Source organism: Alosa pseudoharengus, unplaced genomic scaffold, assembly GCF_046254945.1.
Source record: "Alosa pseudoharengus isolate Yale_2024_CS ecotype anadromous, Long Island Sound unplaced genomic scaffold, YU_APseudo_1.1 YU_APseudo_1.1_scf_2, whole genome shotgun sequence".
Taxonomy (NCBI): Eukaryota; Metazoa; Chordata; class Actinopteri; order Clupeiformes; family Clupeidae; genus Alosa; species Alosa pseudoharengus.
Window position 1 is genome coordinate 54,323,228 of NW_027468663.1, and position 23,490 is coordinate 54,346,717.

The following is a 23,490-nucleotide window of genomic DNA, read 5'->3' on the forward strand; positions in this document are numbered from 1 at the left end:
GGAGTTCCGTGTTACCATGAAAAAACTACTAGTGCAGTGCACAATTTGACCACAGGGTGGGAGCAAAGTCAACAATTTTACTGAGTTTGTGATTAGGAGGAGATAACATCAAAATCATGTTAATACCGTGTTTTTATTGAAACAATTGTATAGTTTTCTTCAGTGGCATGGCTTGTAAATACCTTTAAAATGCAAAAACATAACTGCACAATAGAATTATGAAAAGCTCTAATAGGCTGATTGTGTCACCAACAGAGCAGATAACTGGCTCGATTCCACCTTTTGCCAACCCAGAATCAGCTTCTTATAGTTCCAAGCTGTCCCAGGAACAAAACAATATTAAAAAAAAAGCCCTTTTCCCAAGAGCCATCAGTCAGACTAACACATTGTTGCACCATGGTAAATAAGCAACATTTGGGCTGATGGTAAATAAGCAACATTCATTTTAATAAGCATTGAAGCCTTGAAAACATTTGGTATGTGTCTGAGCTGTTTTTTAACCATGTATGTTTTGTTTGTAAAATGTGTCTATGGGCGGATGAGGACTTGTCTCCCGCAAACGAATTTACAGACAATTACAAATATACCGTACCCTCTGTTCGGCCATGATAGATAGACAGATACTTTATTGATCCCAAGGGGAAATTCAAGGATTGGGAAAATTGTGTTGGGTAAATGATCAAAATGATGCCGTTTCCTCAGGAATCAGAATTGTTACAACACACAGTTGTGTGTCCACATGCACACACATTTCGGCTGGTTGTTTTGTCAGAGAAATCCGTTTTCTTCCTGCATTGGCTGCTGATCTGGCTTTTGTGGGTTGTTGCGGTGGCAAGAGAAGTCTCTTTCAACACAGTGGAACGAAGCAGAATGTTTGTGCAGATTCTATGCTTATTCTTCTCAAATCAGTCTCATCTTAGGATAAAAGTGTCCGCTAAATGACTATATGTAATAGCCATATAGCTTTACTGCTGAAATCCCCCAAATTAATCCAGATATCTGGGGCAAATAAGTGAAATAAGCGTAAGGAACAGGGGTCCCTAGGAACACAACTTAACCAACAAATCAACTGACTTTTAAGTGCATAAAGAAGTACACAAACACATTATTATCACCTTTTGTTTGTATGTATTATACAGGATGGATAATACTAAACACTACATTCTAAATATACTAATTGTCAACAATAGTCAGCTGGTGCTACCTTGTTTAAGGTATGGGATTGAGAAAGTCAACGTGTGACCCTGCCACCTATGCCGATTTACATTGTACATTGCATCACATGACCTTAAAGACTTGCAAACAGAATCTGTATGACCAATATTCATTTAATAAGTTTTGCATCCAATTTGTTATATCTACTCCATCACTTCTTGAACATGTATTGTGCAGGGACTATTACTCTGGACTGCCAACACTGCAGCTGGAAACTCTACGGCAGCCTGTTAGAGGCTATTGTAATGTCAGTGGAATTACAGTGCCCCCTTGTGGTAAATCCCGGAAAGTGAAAGTCCTTCTCCTTTTCAGGGTGTTTAGAGTCATGTTGGTGGCTACTTTTAGAGGCATGGTGGCAGAACATTAGGTACACAAGGTAGCATTACTCTTTAACTGTTTTCCTCTCTGTATCTGCCAACCACCTCTCTGTAGATCTCCAAAGACTTCGCTGAAGGCTGGAGGGTGAGGACCTGGTGCAGACCTTCAGCCCGGACACACACCTCCTGCAAAGACTTCATTACCGCGGTTACTTGTCGGAAACGTTTGGGTACTCCCTCGGACACATTTTTCATGATGTGATCTTGAAAGGCTTCCCGTTCCATCTCCTCCGTGTCTGCTGTATGCTCGTACATCTCCATCAGTTTTCGTTCTGCCTTCAGCGATCGCACAACAAAGGGAATGATCTTCTTTGGATAACAGCTGCGTTTTCTGGTTGTCTCAACGATTTTTTCATCCAGTATATCGTCCAATGTTATTCTCTCGCCATCCTCATGCCGAACCTCATCACTTGAACGTCCATCAACGATGATATTCTCTCGAACCGCGGTTTCAAATGTCGACATTAGTTCCTGCATGAGATCGATCTTGACGTTTTCGGCTATCTCATTTTGCCCCTCAAGCAGACTGTTAAACAGTATTTTGTACTTTCCCAACTGGAAATCTGACGCTTGATCAGTAGTGGTAATTTTTAGCGCCATGTTAATTTCAAATGTTGTTACACAGGAACCCGGAACCGACAAAGACGTTACACTTGGGAAACGCTTCCTCCGACTTCTGGGCTCAGAGTGCCATTGCCGCCACCATGTGGGCGGGAGGGTAAAACAGTAAAAAAAAAAAACTGCGGGAAACAGTCATGTGAATGCCCCCGCCCCCCCCCAAATCCCCCGAGAAACCTAACCATGAAATTATGATTTGTATCCTTACCCTTTCAGACCCCACGTCCATTGGAATGGACATGACATATTTTTGGGTCTGGACCAATGAAAATCTGTGATTTCACCATTTGAATTATGCTTTGTAACTGATTGGATCCTGATGACCCAATCAGAATGCAGTTAGGGCCTGTAACTTGATCTGAGAGCACTTCAGACATCAGACAAGACAAGCATGGCTCTGAAGCTAAATAGGAACAGGAGTAAACACATTTTTCCCCTCATATATGAATTTATGTTTATGATAGCCTAACCAATTTGCACTCCGTATAATTCTAACCATTAGAGGTGATGACATTTGAAGTTAGTTTGAATATATTTCATAACAGGGTAGTACAGGATTTTTTCAAAGTTTAATGTCCATCCCAATGGACATCAGGTGTTGGGAGATGTTAGCCAACACTCATTTAGGCACTCACCAGGCAATGTTTTGACATATCCTCAAGACCCAAGCTATAATTTTGAATGCATTTTTTATTTATTTCTGCTATTTTGGATGAATGTGCACTCATTTTACTAAAATGTGTCGTCATTTTTACGAAATCGTGCTCTCATTTTATTAGATTGTGCACTGAATTCAGTCAAATGTGTGCTCGGTTTACTAAATAGTGTGTCCATTTTGCTAAATGGTGGGCTCATTTAGTCAAATTGTGCTATTTTTTTGTACAATGAGTGCACATTTTAGTACAATGAGTGCACTATTTACTAAAAAGAGTGATTTAGTAGACGAGCACACTATGTAGTAAAACGAGTGCACAATTTAGGGTGCATTCGTAAATTCAATCTGACACTGAAAATAGAATAGCTCTCTCAAAAAACTAGTTTATTACATTTTACATAACATTTTAATATATTGTGTGCACGTTTTACTAAATTGTGCGTATGTTTACTAAATTTAGTAAAACGAGTGCACTATTTAGTATAACAAGCGCATGATTTAGCAATATGTGCACACAATTTAGTAAAATTAGTATACGTTTTCTGGATATATAATATCTTGCAATGACTGCTCTAGGGTTCCGTACTAACCATATTACAATCTATTCTTGTTAGTATAACAGTACCCAGAGTACGATCTGGATGCTCTGAGAGTGTGACACTTTGAATAAACGAACGATAATTCCACCCACGGTCCACATTTACGAACGGTTAAAAGTTAAGAGTTGGCTCAGAGCGCTTGGAGTGGCAATTTACAAACGCACTCTTAGTAAAATAAGTGCATAATTCAGTAAAACGAGCGTATATTATCTTGATATACTAAAACAATCTTGCAATGACATCTCCTGGGGGGTGTCATTGCAAGATTTTCTATGTATTGAGAAAACATACACTCGTTTTACTAAATCATGTGCTCGCTTTACTAAATTGTGCACTCGTTATACTAGATTGTGCACACATTTTTGTGTATTGTGCGCTCGTTTAACTACAGTACATAGTGTGTTCATTTTACTAAATCGTGCTCTCGTTTTATTAAAAAGAACACTTATTTTACTAAATTGTGTGCTCTTTTTCCAAAAATTAAAATGAGAATGTGATGAAATAAAATGAGTGCAATTTAGCAAATGAGCCCACAATGTAGTAAAATAAACACACTGTTTAGTAAAACAAGCACACGATTTACAAAATTGAGCGCACAATTTAGTAAAATGAGCACACACACTTTAGTAAAGCACATTCCCTCCATATACACAAGCAAATATGTTGCAAAAATACCCCCGGTGTTCCTATTGGATCATGTAATTAAAAAAATCAATTTAACAGTTCAGTTCACAAGACTGTGTGAAAACAACAGTGCAAAATGCAAAAAACAACGCAAACTGTGTGTGTATATTGAAAACTGCTAAACATTTTGTACTAGCACCACAGGTATTGTGTGGACGCAATCTGGCACATTAGTTAATGTGCATGTTTTGACCTGCTCATTGACATATAAAAACATTTAGACACATGCAAACATCCAGTTCCAAATGTTTAAGTCATATGTGATTATTACTTTCAATACTATATGTAAAAAATATAGTGTTTTTTTCACCATTTGAATTATGCTTTGTAACTGATTGGATCCTGATGACCCAATCAGAATGCAGTTAGGGCCTGTAACTTGATCTGAGAGCACTTCAGACATCAGACAAGACAAGCATGGCTCTGAAGCTAAATAGGAACAGGAGTAAACACATTTTTCCCCTCATATATGAATTTATGTTTATGATAGCCTAACCAATTTGCACTCAGTATAATTCTAACCATTAGAGGTGATGACATTTGAAGTTAGTTTGAATATATTTCATAACAGGGTAGTACAGGATTTTTTCAAAGTTTAATGTCCATCCCAATGGACATCAGGTGTTGGGAGATGTTAGCCAACACTCATTTAGGCACTCACCAGGCAATGTTTTGACATATCCTCAAGACCCAAGCTATAATTTTGAATGCATTTTTTATTTATTTCTGCTATTTTGGATGAATGTGCACTCATTTTACTAAAATGTGTCGTCATTTTTACGAAATCGTGCTCTCATTTTATTAGATTGTGCACTGAATTCAGTCAAATGTGTGCTCGGTTTACTAAATAGTGTGTCCATTTTGCTAAATGGTGGGCTCATTTAGTCAAATTGTGCTATTTTTTTGTACAATGAGTGCACATTTTAGTACAATGAGTGCACTATTTACTAAAAAGAGTGATTTAGTAGACGAGCACACTATGTAGTAAAACGAGTGCACAATTTAGGGTGCATTCGTAAATTCAATCTGACACTGAAAATAGAATAGCTCTCTCAAAAAACTAGTTTATTACATTTTACATAACATTTTAATATATTGTGTGCACGTTTTACTAAATTGTGCGTATGTTTACTAAATTTAGTAAAACGAGTGCACTATTTAGTATAACAAGCGCATGATTTAGCAATATGTGCACACAATTTAGTAAAATTAGTATACGTTTTCTGGATATATAATATCTTGCAATGACTGCTCTAGGGTTCCGTACTAACCATATTACAATCTATTCTTGTTAGTATAACAGTACCCAGAGTACGATCTGGATGCTCTGAGAGTGTGACACTTTGAATAAACGAACGATAATTCCACCCACGGTCCACATTTACGAACGGTTAAAAGTTAAGAGTTGGCTCAGAGCGCTTGGAGTGGCAATTTACAAACGCACTCTTAGTAAAATAAGTGCATAATTCAGTAAAACGAGCGTATATTATCTTGATATACTAAAACAATCTTGCAATGACATCTCCTGGGGGGTGTCATTGCAAGATTTTCTATGTATTGAGAAAACATACACTCGTTTTACTAAATCATGTGCTCGCTTTACTAAATTGTGCACTCGTTATACTAGATTGTGCACACATTTTTGTGTATTGTGCGCTCGTTTAACTACAGTACATAGTGTGTTCATTTTACTAAATCGTGCTCTCGTTTTATTAAAAAGAACACTTATTTTACTAAATTGTGTGCTCTTTTTCCAAAAATTAAAATGAGAATGTGATGAAATAAAATGAGTGCAATTTAGCAAATGAGCCCACAATGTAGTAAAATAAACACACTGTTTAGTAAAACAAGCACACGATTTACAAAATTGAGCGCACAATTTAGTAAAATGAGCACACACACTTTAGTAAAGCACATTCCCTCCATATACACAAGCAAATATGTTGCAAAAATACCCCCGGTGTTCCTATTGGATCATGTAATTAAAAAAATCAATTTAACAGTTCAGTTCACAAGACTGTGTGAAAACAACAGTGCAAAATGCAAAAAACAACGCAAACTGTGTGTGTATATTGAAAACTGCTAAACATTTTGTACTAGCACCACAGGTATTGTGTGGACGCAATCTGGCACATTAGTTAATGTGCATGTTTTGACCTGCTCATTGACATATAAAAACATTTAGACACATGCAAACATCCAGTTCCAAATGTTTAAGTCATATGTGATTATTACTTTCAATACTATATGTAAAAAATATAGTGTTTTTTTCCCTAAGTCCTCATGTCATTTTACACCTATTTAGTCGAGGCGTCCATTGTAATGGACATTAAAAAATAGTAATAAAGACATGATTTATCAAATAATTATTTTTTCCCCTTTATTTCTACATTGGAGAGGAGTAAAAATCAGCTGAATAATTTTTTTTTTGCTCAACAGAAAAAAATCAGGTCTGAAGGGGGGCAACTGAAGAAAGTAATTTATTTTAATGTTGTATTTAAAGGTATGCCTGTTTGGGTCTGTTTCTGTTTTTTTTTTTATATGAGGCCTAAATGTCTTACTGTCTTCTCAACACTTCTGCAATCGGTTTCCTATTCCTGATTGCATGTCAGAAAGGGGCACGGAGTCATTGCAATGGCATGCATCTAATGAGCTTCCACTGCCTTGCCGTGTGTATAGCCTATTAGGAAACACACTGGAAAAGGCAGGGATGACCAGATAATATGGACAGACAGGGGAGAGAGAGAGAGAGAGTAATGAGGGTGAGTGGGAAGAGAACATGGGCAAGAAGATGAAGAGAGAGAGTGAGAGAGAGAAAGAAAGAGGTGGGCAGCAAGGGAGGAGAACAAAGGGTCTCTCTAGCCTGAGCAGATGGGTTGGAGTGGAGGATCGAGTGACAGCTCTGACATTGTGAGGCGAACAGAAGGCATGTTTAGCCGCCTCCTCCTCCTTCTGTCCCAGGAAGCCAACCACAGTGAGACGGCTGCGCCTAAGAGAAAGGAGAGAGAATGTAGGAGTGGGAGGGAATGGCACCATGGGAGATAACCTGAGAGAACGGCACCATGGGAAATAACCTGAGAGAACGGCACCATGGGAGATAACCTGAGAGAACGGCACCATGGGAGATAACCTGAGAGAACGGCACCATGGGAGATAACCCCAGAGAACGGCACCATGGGAAATAACCCCAGAGAACAGCACCATGGGAGATAACCTGAGAGAACGGCACCATGGGAAATAACCTGAGAGAACGGCACCATGGGAGATAACCCCAGAGAACGGCACCATGGGAAATAACCTGAGAGAACGGCACCATGGGAAATAACCCCAGAGAACAGCACCATGGGAAAGAACCTGAGAGAACGGCACCATGGGAGATAACCCGAGAGAACAGCACCATGGGAGATAACCTGAGCGAACGGCACCATGGGAAATAACCCCAGAGAACGGCACCATGGGAAATAACCCCAGAGAACGGCACCATGGGAAATAACCCCAGAGAACGGCACCATGGGAAAGAACCTGAGAGAACGGCACCATGGGAAAGAACCCCAGAGAACGGCACCATGGGAAATAACCCGAGAGAACAGCACCATGGGAAATAACCCCAGAGAACGGCACCATGGGAGATAACCTGAGGGAACGGGTGTGTCTTTCAGTGTGACTGTCGGAGTGTGTGTGTCTTTCAGTGTGAGTGTGTGTCAGTGAGACTGTCTGAGTGTGTGTGTGTGTCTTTCAGTGTGACTATGTCTGAGTGTGTGTGTGTCTTTCAGTGAGACTGTGTCTGAGTGTGTGTGTGTGTGTGTGTGTGTGTCTTTCAGTGTGACTATGTCTGAGTGTGTGTGTGTCTTTCAGTGAGACTGTGTCTGAGTGAGTGTGTGTGTGTGTGTGTGTGTGTGTGTGTGTGTGTGTGTGTGTGTGTCTTTCAGTGTGACTATGTCTGAGTGAGTGTATGTGTGTGTAAGGGGCCATGCATTAACACTAAAGGGAGTGTGCATTAACACTAGAATAAGGGACCATGCGGTAACACTAAAGAGTAAGGGAGCGTGCATTAGCACTAAGGAGTACACACACACACACACAGCGTCACGGCGGTGTGCTTGAGTATTACACCTGATCAGCAGACATTATAACTGATCAAGTGTTAAAGGACCAGTATGTAGGAAATAATGGAAAATAAACTGTAACCATCCCAAAAATGATGTCATATGTTGTCAGAGAGTAAGGAAACACGATGAATTGAAGTAATGGATTTGACAATGTTACTATAACCCGTAAAACCCATGAAAGAAAATGAGTTACGGGGTGGAATCTCTTGGAATTTTCGTTTATGTTTTGAACGATTAATTCTAGAATAGCGTATTAATAATGGGCCGGCGTGTCCTCCTATTTGTGTTGCCAATTAGCAAAGGCCAACTGTCAACTTACTGTCAATTGTAGTCATGAACGCCTATGAGAGGCAGGCAAATTTCCAAAATTAAAACAAGAAACAAATTAAGTGGACATCGGAGGAGCTTCCTGAGATGGTGACGTCTTCGTCAAACGAAGAATATCAAGTCTGACGCAGAGCTGGCCATATTTCTCCACAACAGGTAGCCTAGGCTAAACTCCATCTGCATCGCTAACTTCAGCTAAATATGTTATGTTGGTTAGAGAGGTATTTTTTGTTTTCACTGTTTCCGTAATGTGTAGCTGGGTCATGGTTGGAGAAATGTTAAAGCAGCTGCAGGTCAACTAACGTTAGCTAAGTCTTCATTAGGCTACATCTGGCAACTCAGAAGAGGCTCGCGTCTGGTAGTCTTGAGAACGTTCACCAGTGTTTTGATTTTGGCCTACAGAACGTTCGGTAACAATCCTACAAATCGCTCCTTTAACACTTTCTTTGGATAGTTGGTCTACGTAGGGCAGCTTTACATGTTATTTGTGATCAGCTTCTGAGCTGACTTGATAAGCTAGTTGATCAGCTTCTGAGCTGACTTGATAAGCTAGTTGATCAGCTTCTGAGCTGACCTGATAAGCTAGTTGATCAGCTTCTGAGCTGACTTGATAAGCTAGTTGATCAGCTTCTGAGCTGACTGAGCCTTGTTAAAGAACATACACAACAACCAAGTCAGACATGACATTTTATTCAACATTTCAAATCATTTAAAAAATAGACAGGACTGAATGATCAGTCTTCTCTGAGAGTAATCATTCATTCTACATTTAATAGAATGCCATGGAAACAAAACACAAACACATTCAGTTTAGATGTACATCTCCTCAAGTACTAATATGTGGGAAGTACCTAACACATACCTTATGTTTCCATGCTTACAAGTACCTAACACATACCTTATGTTTCCATGCTTACAAGTACCTAACACGTACCTTATGTTTCCATGCTTACAAGTAGCTATATCGAGGCTTTCCATCCTAAGGCCTTTGAGAGATTTTAAGGTACCCAACTTGAAGCTATACTACTAACACTCAGACAACAAAACCAGGCAGTCTAAGGATTCATTTGGTTTGAAGAGCACAGACAAGAGGAACTGATTAATAAGCTGAGAGAAATCCCAGCTACAAAGAGACACACACACACACACATACACTCGCAGAGGGAAGCTTAGTGGTCTAGGTATCTTCCTGAAATGCTGTCATCAGCATTGTGTACAGGCTCAGTATGACAGATACACTACTCATGACCTGTATACACGTGCACACACACTCTCACTCACACACACACACTCTCACACACACACAGTAAGTCAAATAGTGCAGACAGCATATCAGCACAAGTGAAGTTCAGTTCCATTTGACAAAGGCAGGCTGCAGGCTAATAGGTTGGTCCTCGCAGAGTGAACCAACGAGAAACAGGCACAAGAACCCAACAGCCAATCCGGTGGCATCTCTAGAGCAGATCCGATGTGCATCTCTAGAGTGGATATGTTGCACTCCAGCAGATAAGCATTAGGAACACAAATGCAGATGTAGGGTCAAAGAGTAAAGTACCGGGCCTAGCAGCAGGGGTCTCTGGAACTACAGCTGACCCCGAGCGGTTCGGTGAACAGTGTCCCTCAGCCCGGTTCCACCTCTATGGGTTCTACCTGTGGTCAGTCTCCAAGCCCGGTTCCACCTCTATGGGTTCTACCTGTGGTCAGTCTCCAAGCCCGGTTCCACCTTACAGGTTCTACCTGTGACCACAGTGGCACGGCATAGTTCTATCTCTCTGAATAATCTGGTGGAGGCTGATGGTTGGACCCAGATAGGGCCTGGTAGTGAACAAAGGCCCAGTGTGTACGGAGCTGTGGGAATTGTGCTTTAAGAGCTCCTGTTTCCAACAGAGACGTCCATTACACGAGCTAACGGCTAATGGCCACAGTATGCTAACTGCAGGCTGAAACTCCATCAGTGTGGAATCAGCACCAGATCCCTCCAGGTGTGCAGAGCCAAGCAGCACCTGCCTGATTCAGACCCATCAGTTCCAGAGCATTCCATTTCAAATATCCAAATAACATGTCCTACACTGTGCACACACACATACACACACACACACTAAATATGCCCTAATCCACAGTGCAGACACACATACATACACACACACACACACTAAATATGCCCTAATCCACAGTTTAATTACTGAAATGTTTGGCACACAGAAGACCATGTTAAGACACAGGTTATTTATGTTATTTCAAGTGCAAACTCAGAACAGAGTTGTCTATGTTTTTGTCAGTTGACTGAAATGACCCCAACTGGCACAAGGGTGGGCATTCACACTACACCCATTTAGAATACGATTACAGTGAAGCCTCAACACTACACCGGTTAAGGTGACTGTGTTGATAGAGCCCTTAACCCCAAATAGATAAATATGACATTGTTACTAACACTAGATAGATAAGGATGATGTGGTTAATGTTAGCTTTTAACACTAGATAGATAAGGATGATGTTGCTAATGTTAGCTTTTAACACTAGATAGATAAGGATGATTTTGCAAATGTTAGCTTTTAACACTATAGATAGATAAGGATGATGTTGTTAATGTTAGCTTTTAACACTAGATAGATTGAGATGATAGTGTTACTCACTAAACTGATTGAAATGATTGCTAGTCACCTTTTAACACTGAACTAATTAGATCATCCATGTAAGTGTGAGTGTTACACACTTAATTGATTAAGACCATTGTGTTAGTGTTAGCATAACACTAGATTAAGACCACTGTGTTTATGTTAGCATTTAACACTAGATTAAGACCACTGTGTTAATGTGAGTTTTTAACACTAGATTAAGACCACTGTGTTAATGTGAGCTTTTAACACTAGATTAAGACAACTGTGTTAAGGATATCCGTTGTAATGTGAGTCTGTTACGGGCTCCTTCTAGGTTTGTATGGGGGCTAAGGCACAAGGAATGATTTGTGTGTGTGTGTGTGTGTTGTGAGGGAGTTGCACCATGAAGCTATAACCTCACTGAGCCTCAGTTACAAATGTGCACAAACTCACACACACACACACACTTGTGTTTGGTCTGACCCATTTCACTGAGACAGCGAGACAAGGTAAGAGGAAAGAAGTTGAAAGTTTTGAAGTTGAAGATCAAGAAGTAGGTGGAGCATAGCTTAGCAGCCACACTTCAGAGGAAAGAAGAGCATCATGGTTTATATATCAACAGCACAGACTACACTACCCCCCCCCCCCCCCCCCACACACACACACACACACAGATACAGACACACACACACACATACAGAGGACCGCCGACAGGGAGAGAGTGAAAGTCACCAACAGTCAAGCCAAGGTCAGCGTACTATGTCCAGGTAATATTCTCAAACCACTTCCTGTTTTGGTTCTCAGAATAGAGGCCACTGACTCGTTTTACTTTCTACTGAGAAAACACATCTGTTTTAGGTAACAAAAACATATATACATCAAAAGACACACACACAAATCTAGGTACCACAAATAAACACACACAAGCTAGCTGAGGCCTTAGACAGTCCTCACCATGGAGACCAGTGAAGGCAATCAGCTGAGGAGCACAGTGCATTCTGGGAACAGTGCAATATGTGCACAGTATGGTGGCCCAGAGAGGAACAAAGTGAGAGAGAACATGTGAAACACCAACGGCCAAACCAGCTCAAACTTAACCCTGCAGTATTTATGCAGAGAAGTTTCAAAGTCAATATGGTCATCATAACTCAAGCTTGATGTTTTTAACTTCACAAGAATTGAACCAAATACTGTTTAAAAACTCACTATAAGGCATGTTTATAAACTCTCTATAAGACTCTTAAAATACATTGATTAGACATAGAGAAGATGTTTTTCACCCTGCAATCTGTAATGGCTGCCGCTAGACTATGTGCTTTGGGTAGGACAATAGAATATGTGCTTTGGGTAGGACAATAGAATATGTGCTTGGGGCATGAAAGTAGTTGTCTTAATAAGGCCGTGGATAAAAAAAATGCTCAGTTTTAGATGATGAAAATTGATCATCATTCTTCTTTCATTTAGCAGTGCTGCTACCTGAATACACACAAAACAAACAAACAAACAAATAAACAATCAATCAGACGTAAACAAACCAAAGAGACAACACAACACATCAAAGTACCACAGCGCTGTGGAGTCTCCAGGCCAGCGCACAGGTGAGCTCCGCCACACCTGGTCTGCCAGGTACCACCACACACGCCCAGGACAGGTAAGCAGACACCAGGAGTCTATAAAGGGAACCGTGTGTTCTCATTGAGGAACCGGTTCTGTGCAGAGCCAAGAGTTGTCATCTCACACACCTTCACTCCACTACAGAGTGCATTTCACAAGGGCTGTCATGACATGAGCCCTTCCTTCACCCCCCTGCATTAAAGGCACTAGTGGTACAGGCCACAGAGGAGGCCCTCTGCCAATCACAGGCGGGCCTTAGGGTGACACATTTATTCATGCCGTTCCTCATCAGAGCCCTCTTGGGGTGGGAGGGGCTAAGCGAGGTGAGAGAGGGTGGATGACGAAGACTGTGGAGAACCTCAGACAGGCTTGAGGAATCTCTGAGACTACGCAGAAATCACCACAGAAATCACCACAGAAATCATCGCACAGAAATCATCGCACAGAAATCACCACAGAAATCATTGCACAAGAGGAACAAGACTCCTGAACCCAGAAAAGAGCCAACAGAGCTGAAACTCAAACCGATCAGAATGAATGAAGTATCTAGAAATAAAAAAAACAAGAACAATAAAACACCTAACAGTTCAATATGACAGAGCAGCACTAAATGATTGGCTTTCAATCGCTTCAATCATTTTGCTGTTCAACCATTGGTGGGGTGGGAGTGGGGTGGATGATGGGGGCGGGTCATACAGAGCGAGGAATGTCATTGGTGGTGTGCTCCGGCCTCTGAGCCAATCAGGACAGGCCCAGGTAGCCGAAGACCAGCGGCACGAGGAAGAGAACGTTGAAGCCGACGGTGCCGTAGACGATGTAGCGATAGGGCAGCTCCACCTGCATGTGCTGCCGTGCCTCCCTGACGTCTGCACCGGATACGCCGGTCAGCCGGCACACCAGCGGGATGGTGACGGCCTTCATGACGACGCGCGTGGCCAGCAGAAGGAGCACGCCCAGCAGGAAGCGCAGCGCGCAGACGCCGGCCAGCGCAGCGGTCAGTGGGGGCGAGCGCAGCGGCAGGGAGGACAGCGGCGCGTCCGGCAGCAGCCCCAGGCGCGTGTTGAGGTGCGAGGCCAGAGCCACGCCGGCGCCGGACCCCAGGATCTGGGCGGTGTCGCCGCGCGACGTGCTCCACGTGTCCAGCGTGAAGGAGAACAGGCCCAGTCCCGCATGCAGCGACACGATCAGCACCGGCGCCCAGCGATGGCTCAGGTTGAAGCGGTCAATGGGCTCCAGCGCCGGACTGAACACCAGCAGAATCAGCAGGCTGTACAGGATACCCATGATGATGTCCTAGAGGGGACAGGGACAGGAGAGAGGGTTAGGACACACACACACACATGAGAGAGAGAGGACATACACACACACACAGTGTAGAGGATACCCATGATGATGTCCTAGAGGAGAGAGGGACAGGACACACACACGAACGTCGTACATGTACACTGGGAGCAAAGAAGACTATCTCTTTACAAAGAAATCCCATAAACACGGGAAGGCCTAGGGTAGCCTATATCAGATGGCCTAAAGATTAGCCCCCTCTGCAATAGGGATGTGCATTTCTGGCAAAAATACTGAATTGGGTTGAACTGAATTGGGTTGAACTAAGTTGGGTTGAACTGAATTGGGTTGAACAGAATTAGGTTGAACAGAATTGGGTTGAACTGATTTGGGTTGAAACGATTTGGGTTGATCTGATTTGGGTTGAACAGAATTGGGTTGAACAGATTTGACCCGAATACCACTGAGGGGCCCCTGATGCCCCATCACCAACCAGCCATACTGAACCTCACAGGGCACAATGTCAGGGTTCAAAGGTCACTCTCTTACATTAGCCAGGGTTCAAAGTAGGGCTGCACAATTAATCGAATTTTAATCACGATCACGATTTTGGCTTCCCACGATCAAATTTGCGTGATCGAGCGATATTTCAAATGATATTTTAAATGCTCTACCCATAGAACCAACCTGGCAACCCATGGAACGCTCCGCTACAAAACAAATCAAGCTCCTTAAACCTGTCTGACTATGTGCCTGCATGCAGCCTACCAATGGCAACTGTTCCCTGCACTGCTCAGCCTGATGCATTGTGGACTAGTGACATTATGTTAACTATTAGTAGGCTAGTTAGACTATACAATAAACGACGATCAAAAATAAAATGTGTGGCACAGCAGAAGGCCAGAGCTTGTCCCTCGAAGCGGATCATCCACTGTTCGAAAATATTTCGGATTTCAGGCAAGTTAAGTTAACCAAAAATATAAGCAAAGCAGGGCTCTCAACTCATACCGTGAAACACATCACATGACGTAAACCACACATGCCTTTTTTATCATGTTAACTTTTAGTCCTTGTTTGCTTCCTCTGATAGCCTAGCCTATACTGTAATAAGAGTTGAGCTAACGACGGGATCCGTGAATTTTATTCATGTATTTTATAAGCTACATGTGCAACCTACAATGCATATGCGTTTCAAGACACAGCCTACTCAAAACGAGTGAACAATAATGAAAATGTAGCCTACACGTCAGTGTTTTACATATCAACGAATGACTAAACCAGGGGTGTCCAAACTGCGGCCAGCCATGCACTTTAATCCGGCCCGCCGAGCATTTATTAGTTGATCATAGGCCGCTCGCTATTTTTTTCCAGCGATAGACGACGTGGCTACTGCAAACTGCTTTACACTCTTCTTAGAGAACGCTCTTCTTAGAGAACGTTTACAATGTCAATGTCAAAACAGCTTGTCACATCGAGATACATAGAACCTCCATTGCAGTAGATCTAACTACGTTATGCTAGTCCATTTAATTGGGGACGCATTTGAGCGTGGGAGCGATGGCAACACTAGTTCCCATTACTGACCATTTATAAACTGTGAGAGGGCACAGCCATAGGCACAGCACTAGCCATAGGCTATATTTGAGTGGAGCTGGCAAAGAGTCTTAAAGTGACAGTGCACCATTTATAAATGCATTAAACAGCATCAAATTAACAGTATTTATTAAGAAATTAATTTTCTACAACAAAATTATTTTGTCATTTAAATAATACAAAACATTATTATTATTATTATTATTATTATTAATATTTGTGTGTGGCCCGCTGGCCAATTTTCAAAACCCAATGTGGCCCTTCAGTCAAAAAGTTTGGACACCCCTGGACTAACGATTACAGTAAACTCATGAACACGAAGCAGAGCTTAAGTGGCTAATGGGGAGCGTTGGGAGGATTCCCGGTAGGCGTTTTACCAAATATTAACAAAGTAGCATGCACAAAACATTTGTTTGGAAGTTTGGAAGTCGCAGTCAAATCTATATTTGCAGTAATTTAGGGGAGTAAATGTGAGGGGAAGAATCTGGGTGAGCCAGATAGCAAGTCCAATATGTTTAGGGAAAAAATATTTTTGTCACTAAAATTAATTAATAATCGTGATAAATAATCGTGATCTCAATATTGATCAAAATAATCGTGATTATCATTTTGGTCATAATCGTGCAGCCCTAGTTCAAAGGTCACTCTAGGGTTCAAAGGTGGAGTGTGTTTCTGCTTTGAAGGGAGGTATTCTCACGGCAGTGTGACCTCTAATGCACCTGACTGATAAGATTAGACTGCAGCAGCACTGTTAACTCCACAGCAAGGACGGAGAGAAAGAGAGAGAGTGAGGAAGAGAGAGAGAGAGAGAGAGAGAGGGAGGAAGAGAGAGAGAGGGAACAAAGGGGATGGGAGGGAGAGAGGGAGAGACAGGGAGGGAAGGGAGGGAGAGAAATAGATAGGGAGAGAGAGGCAGAAAGGGACAGAGAGAGAAGAAGGGAACAAGAAAGAGAGAAAAAGGGAGGGAAAGACAGAAAGAAGACCCACAAAGAGCAGGATATGCGCATGCACACACACACACACAAGCACAGGCACACACACACACACACACCCACAAAGAGAAGGATATGCGCGTGCACACACACACACACACACACAGAGAAGGATATGCGTGTGCACACGCACACACACACACACACACACACAGAGAAGGATATGCGTGTGCGCACACACACACACACACACACACACACACACACAGAGAAGGATATGCGTGCACAAACACACACACACACACGCGCGCGCACACACACACACACACACACACACACACACGCGCACACACACACACACAGAGAAGGATATGCGTGTGCACACACACACACACACACACACACACACACAGAGGAAATGCGTGTGCACACACACACACACACACCTACCTCTGGGTCAATAACCTGTACACACACACACACACACGCACACACACACACACACCGCACACACACCGCACACACACACACACACACACACACACACACACCGCACACACACACACACACACACACACACACACACAGGTCAGTGACGTGACGCCTACATTTTTACTTCCGGGAGCTATTAATTTCATATTTTTGCTAAATAATTGTGGAATCTTGTTTAAATGCATTTATCCCACATCACTCTTCTCTTGTACATACAAGTCATAGTTGTGTGAGAAATTTAAAACTGGCTGACTTTTATAGTGATAAAGAGGTAAAATGTCCTTCGGTAAAACGGCACTCGCTTTATGTCAATGAAGACAAATGCAATTAAAATTGTTAAAAATATTTCAAAATCACCACATTTTCTTTTTGGCATATTTTTTCAAGTCTTTTAGATAAACATTGTAAAGTATTTGCAATATAGATCATTTAAAAACACTATTAATATTTAAAACACTTTGTTCCGCAAAGACACATTTCCCCTAATGTCATTCAGTAAAACAAAGACAAGATGCCATTTTAAACTGTAGACTCATGGCTCAAATCATGTGACACGTCTAACCCTGAAGACCACCCAAGTTGAAGGTAAGTTTAAAATGTTGCTCCTAAATATCAGTTAATTACACCTTTTGTAAGCGTTTTACCATGTGTCACAGATTTGAGTGTCATTTGGTCAAACATTATTTAAGTGTTTATAAAGTTTGTGATTTTTAAAAAATGCATTTAAATATGAAATTTGAAGTTTAATAGTCAAGGTCAAAGTCAATGTTGATAATAGGTGGCCATCTACTGCCTGTCAGCAATGAAAAAAACAATAAATCTGTCACTCGGCAAAACGAAATGGCATGCCGTTTTCCTGAATGACAATGCATTTAACTGAATTAGAAATCAAGCATTGGCCGTCATATCTCTGCATTGCTTTGACGCATCAACTCCAAAGTTGGCCAGTAGACTTGGGACCCCATCCTGAGGGGGGAGGGGGGGCGCAATCAATGGTGACCTTTGACCTTTGCTTATATCTTAACAACTTAGATTGCTTATATCTCAACAACTCTTTCATGTATTTAAACAAAATTTCGTACTTCCAAATTCCAAAGTATTCACGCAATGCAGACAATCAACAAAACAGGAAGTGTTCCCTGCAAACAGGAAGTAAACAGGAAGTAAGCTTATATCTCAGCAACGCTTCCATCAACTTCAAACTTGATACTTGGACTTTAGAAGTCATCCTGAAGGGGATACAATAAATTGGTTGACTTGACCTATGGGGGGCGCTATGTAAGGGATAATGTATAGAACGCCGGTCTTTATTGGGAAAATAAGTCCCGACAGGGCGAACCGGACCCCGACGCACAGCAGAGGGGTCTTGTTCCGCCCTGAAGGGACTTATTTTTCCAATAATGGCCGGCGTTCTATACATTATCCCGCTTATTACACGGCTACTTGCCAAAACGAAACAATAAACTCTCCACGATATGACTCTTTAGCCTACATGGCCTAGGCTATAGCTTATTTGTTACCGTTTCATCGTGGCTTTTGGTGACAAACAAATAGTTCGACAACAGCACACGCTGAACTTGAATCAAACATTCTTTAGAACACAGCTGATCAACCGTCTGCTTTCACTTTTGTATGAAGTTCCAGACCTTGCGCAGTGATATGAAAGACGTGAAATAGAATCACAAAGCCCATTTTCCTTGACAGTGGTCTGTTATACTTAGCAACGGTCTGTTATTCAGAATTAGCAGACCGCCGAACGTTGGGAAGGCCCATTCAAGTGAATGGAGCATTCTGCAGCATTATGAAGAGCCGTGTAATAACATTTGATAACATAGCTCGTATCTCAGTGATGCATTGACAAATTAATTAAAAACTTGGTAAATAGATGAGGGACCCCCTTCTGAGGACGCTTACAAGTATGGTTATATGTAACTACCAGAGGGCACTAACTGTGCTGCACAACCCCCGCTGCTTGCAGTTTATTCAAAATGATCCAACTCAGCATTGCTAGTTGTAACAAATACAATTTTTTTTTAACAGATGGCTCTTTCCAACAAAGAAAGGGGTGCACGTTTCCGCACAACGATAAAGGCAGATCCTGCTGCAAGACAGGCAAGACTAGAAAAGAGAAGGCAAAGGTATAACTGTGACAGTGTATGGGCATATTATACATGCATGCATAAATACGTACAATAAATAAATAAACAAATGTATTGCAGGTATCATCAGCGGAAGCAAGCTGGGCAATATGACTATCTGTCCATCAAAGCATTGACAGCATCTGCAGCAGCAAAAAGGAGAGAACAATAGAGGTTGAATCAGAGATAACTTCTCAGAGAAGTCCCATGGAAAGGGAACACCAGATGGTGTTGGTGGGTCCAAAGGGACACCAGGCAACGTTTTCGTGTTAATTACTTATCTTCGTAAGTCGGTATATGGTTAAATGACTCATTACAGGGTGAATAAAGACTCTCTCGCCAGCCCCTACTGCCTGTAGGAAGAATATCCCGCTTGCAAGTTCAGTGTATCGTACCCGCCGACCGAAGCAGGATCAGTTTACATCCTGCATACAGCACAGAGGCAGGCTAACGAAACGCTAGCGATTGTTGCAAACGTGTGAATAATGGCAGAGTCAGCGAAGAAGCAGCGAAAACCCTTGACGGAAGATGCAACGAAAAGGAAAAGAGCTTCAGACCGAGCAAGGGGGAGTTTCATAGAGAAAAAGCATCAAGCTTGCCTGGTGTCCCTTTAAAAGAAGTGCAGATGCATTTGTACTGCAAGGAGGAGAAATCCAGCACCCACAAGAACTATTTTCCTTTCTGGAAAAATCCAACTCAAATGTGAAGTTCCAGTCGGTATCAGAAGATGACATCACTCGAGTGGATGAGGCAGTGCCTGATGCCTTACCAGTTGTTAAAGGCACCTTGGGGATTCACCAGGTCACCGCAGACTTACATTTGCTGCCAGGGCTAGTCTAGCAACTCTCCATTGGCTTGTGAGCTTGAAAAATTAAACTTCTATCAGGCCAATCAAATCGTGTATAGCGTCGTTAGGCGGGCTTAACATAATGATTGATGGCAGATTTGCAACGGTTTGGCTTGAATTCCCTGCTACTTGAAAACAAATAAGATAATGTTGCTGTTGGCGAACACGAGTTAAGCTTTTATTAAATTGGCAAAAGTTTGAACTAGCCAACTAGCTCCGCTGGTGGGAAACGCATGGGACTCGTAGCGCTGTCCTATTTTATGCAGAGGGAATTTGAAAGACAACCGATTATCCCGCCCCTCGGACTGCGCACTGTGAACGGTGAGTGCCCAGACCCTACATTTTAATGTGGGTCTGGCTCGTCAGGCTAGGGACAAATTCCTTTCTGTTTGAAAAACAAACAGCACTAACCCATCCTTCAGTGGTTTTGTCTTTGGGTTGAGACTGTGGGTGTGGGGAATCCCTCAGTGGTTTAGTGTTCAAGATGGATTCAAATGTTCTAAAGAAAAGCAGTCCTGGTCCAAATTGTCAGGTGTAGCAATGGATCTTTTTAAAATTAAAAGCCACAAAATCAGTTTTATAAATTCTCAAATGCATTGAGAAGAGTAACAAGGTACAAGTACCCACAAATATATTATGCAAGTACAATGATAGTACCTGATAGTACATGTTGTTACACAGGTTGTACCACTGTACCTAATTAGGTAAGTACACTGTAACAGCGACACATTAAAATAAAGTGTTACCCAATCTGTTTTACCGAATGACATTTTTATGGTGTAAATACAATTAATTGCAATAAAAAGACAAAAAAATTCCTTTTTTGAGTGGGCACATACTAAATCAAAAAGTTAACATCTTATAGTATTCAAAAAATGTTAAAATTGACTTGCTGTTATATTTTTATTTTTTTGATGTTTTGAAAATCTAAAACGTCACTGACCCACACACACACACACCGCACACACACACACACACACACACACACACCCACCTACCTCTGGGTCAATAACCTGTACAGACACACACACACACACGCACACACACACACACCTACCTCTGGGTCAATAACCTGTACAGACACACACACACACACACGCACACACACACACACACACACACACACACACACACACAGACAAACACACACGCACACACTCCCGGGTCAGTGACCCTGCATCCTCATACACACACACAGTTTGAGTGTGTGTGTGTGTGTGTGTGTGTGTGTGAGTGTGTGTGAATGTGTTGTGGAGAGTCATATCTGAGGGTCTGGAGGTCATCGAGGAGTCCCCCTCCCCCTTCATCTGCTGTCACCAATTCAACCCTGAGACATGATATAGACAGAGCCACGGTAACCTTCGCCATGACAACGGACGCTCGCGCCCCAACACGGCAACCAGAGTCATTAGGTCATCCCAAGGGTGCCAGTGCTGTTCACAGAACACTGAAACTGGAGAAACAGCAAACATCCTAACATGCACACACACGGCGCACACACACACGCACACACACACACACACAATGGTAAATTAGATCATCCCTTGACCTCTAGTGTAATGGTGTAATGGAAAAACACACAGTGACAAGCAGAGAAAGGGAGAGAGAGAGAAAGGGAGAGAGATAGAGAGAGAAAGGGAGAGAGAGGGAGAGAAAGGGAGAGAGAGAGAAAGGGAGAGAAAGGGAGAGAGATAGAGAGAGAAAGGGAGAGAAAGGGAGAGAAAGGGAGAGAGAGAGAAAGGGAGAGAGATAGAGAGAGAAAGGGAGAGAAAGGGAGAGAAAGGGAGAGAGAGAGAAAGGGAGAGAGATAGAGAGAGAAAGGGAGAGAAAGGGAGAGAAAGGGAGAGAGATAGAGAGAGAAAGGGAGAGAAAGGGAGAGAAAGGGAGAGAGAGAGAAAGGGAGAGAAAGGGAGAGAGAGATAGAGAGAGAAAGGGATTGAAGAAGAGACAGAGGGAGAGAAAAAGAAAGAGGAAAGGGAGAGATAGGAGAGAGAGGAAAAGAGAGACAAAGGGAGGGAGGGAGAGATAGAGTAGAGGGGGTAGAGAGAGAGAAGAGAGATAGAGGAGAAAGAGAGAGAGGGAGGGAAGAGGGAGAGAGAGAGGGACAGAAGGAGGGAGAAAGAGGGAGAGACAAAAAAAGATAGAGAAGAGAGAGAGATAGAGGAGAGGGGGAGAGAGATAGAGAGAAGAGAGGAGGGGGGAGAGAGTATGTGTGTGTTGAGGGACAGTGAGTGATTAGGCTGCACATTAAATGGCCGAGTTACTCTTCAAATCATCTGGAGGCACCTTAAATGGGTTGGGGGTGTTGCTGGGTTGGCCTTATGTGTTGCTGGGTTATGTGTAGAGATGCACTGATATGGAATTTTAGGGCCGATAACGATAACCGATATTTATTGGTTTGTTGTGGCCGATACCGATACGATAACCGATAACATTACTCTTGAAAAAAAATTGTGAAAAGTGATTTGGGGAAAGCATTTAATAAGCATAATTTTATTGCAGTAATTTTACCTACCACCAAATGATGGACAGAACTCATAATAGTCCTCAATAGTACGGCAGTCAACAACATAACAGTAGCCTAGCCCTACAGTATGTGTGGCTCCTTTAAGTGAACCTGACGTCAGTGAATTGCGAGTGAGTGGCTAGAGAGTATGAATCGTTTTCATTTAGGACTAAACGCTCATAAACGGCTCAGCTTGGAATAAGCTACAGTATAGCGACCAAATCAGAGTTTGTGAGGGAAACTTAGGTTTAGTTTTAACTGCGGGTAACTGAATAAAGCTGCAACTCCTCAGACTGTATCTTAAGTCCGTCTACTCTGTTGCGCACAACCTGCTGCAGCAGAAATGAAAGGAGTTAGCCCCGAAGGTTTTAATAACTTATTATGATGACCTGTCTGGAACTGAAGCACGAATGGTTAGCATATTTCTAGGTAATAATACAAAACCCAAGCTAAAGTAATGCAAATATAATACTAAAACACAACTTAGAACTAGGCCTACTTATGTAGCCTACTAGTCCCACTAACGAGTTTGTTTATTTGTTTCCCCGACCAGCGCGGTAAAGTGCAAACACACCAGCACAAGACGGCAGAGCTCAGCTCTGTTAAGGTTAAATGGCGGATCATTCACGAGAGGATTTTGAGATGCACAGATTCCCAAATGAACGCATATATACAGATTTTGTTAGAGTGGTGAAATACATTCACACCACTGACATTATATTGAGGAAAAAGTATAGCCAACCAAATATCGGCGCAAATTATCGGCCAGAATTCTGTTATCGGACCGATAATAATATTTTCATTTTTTCACTTATCGGCTAATAATATATCGGCCGCCGATATATCGTGCATCCCTAGTTATGTGTGCTGGGTTGGGCTTATGTGTGCTGGGTTGGGGGTGTT

At 42.2% G+C, this 23,490-nt stretch overlaps 2 protein-coding genes and 1 long non-coding RNA gene across 3 annotated transcripts in view; all 3 read right to left on the reverse strand.

The window, feature by feature from the left end:
• Window positions 1-139: 139 nt before the first annotated feature.
• On the reverse strand, window positions 140-2,239 carry nsl1 (NSL1 component of MIS12 kinetochore complex). The gene has a single exon (XM_076296082.1). The coding sequence runs from the start codon at window positions 2,190-2,192 to the stop codon at window positions 1,605-1,607; it is 588 nt and encodes a 195-aa protein (XP_076152197.1). The 5' UTR covers window positions 2,193-2,239; the 3' UTR covers window positions 140-1,604.
• A 7,019-nt stretch (window positions 2,240-9,258) lies between these two features.
• Window positions 9,259-11,007, reverse strand: LOC143134836 (uncharacterized). Its single transcript, XR_012988716.1, has 2 exons — window positions 9,519-11,007; window positions 9,259-9,446 (listed from the first exon to the last, which is right to left on the reverse strand). It is a non-coding gene; the product is annotated as an uncharacterized LOC143134836 (long non-coding RNA).
• Window positions 11,008-11,020: 13 nt separating this feature from the next.
• The window catches only part of sgpp1b (sphingosine-1-phosphate phosphatase 1b), a 29,782-nt gene continuing 17,312 nt past the window's right edge, over window positions 11,021-23,490 (reverse strand). The window contains exon 3 of the mRNA XM_076295519.1: window positions 11,021-14,091. Coding sequence (XP_076151634.1) covers window positions 13,540-14,091 — 552 coding nt within the window. The 3' untranslated portion in view covers window positions 11,021-13,539. The remainder of the gene's footprint in view (window positions 14,092-23,490) is intronic.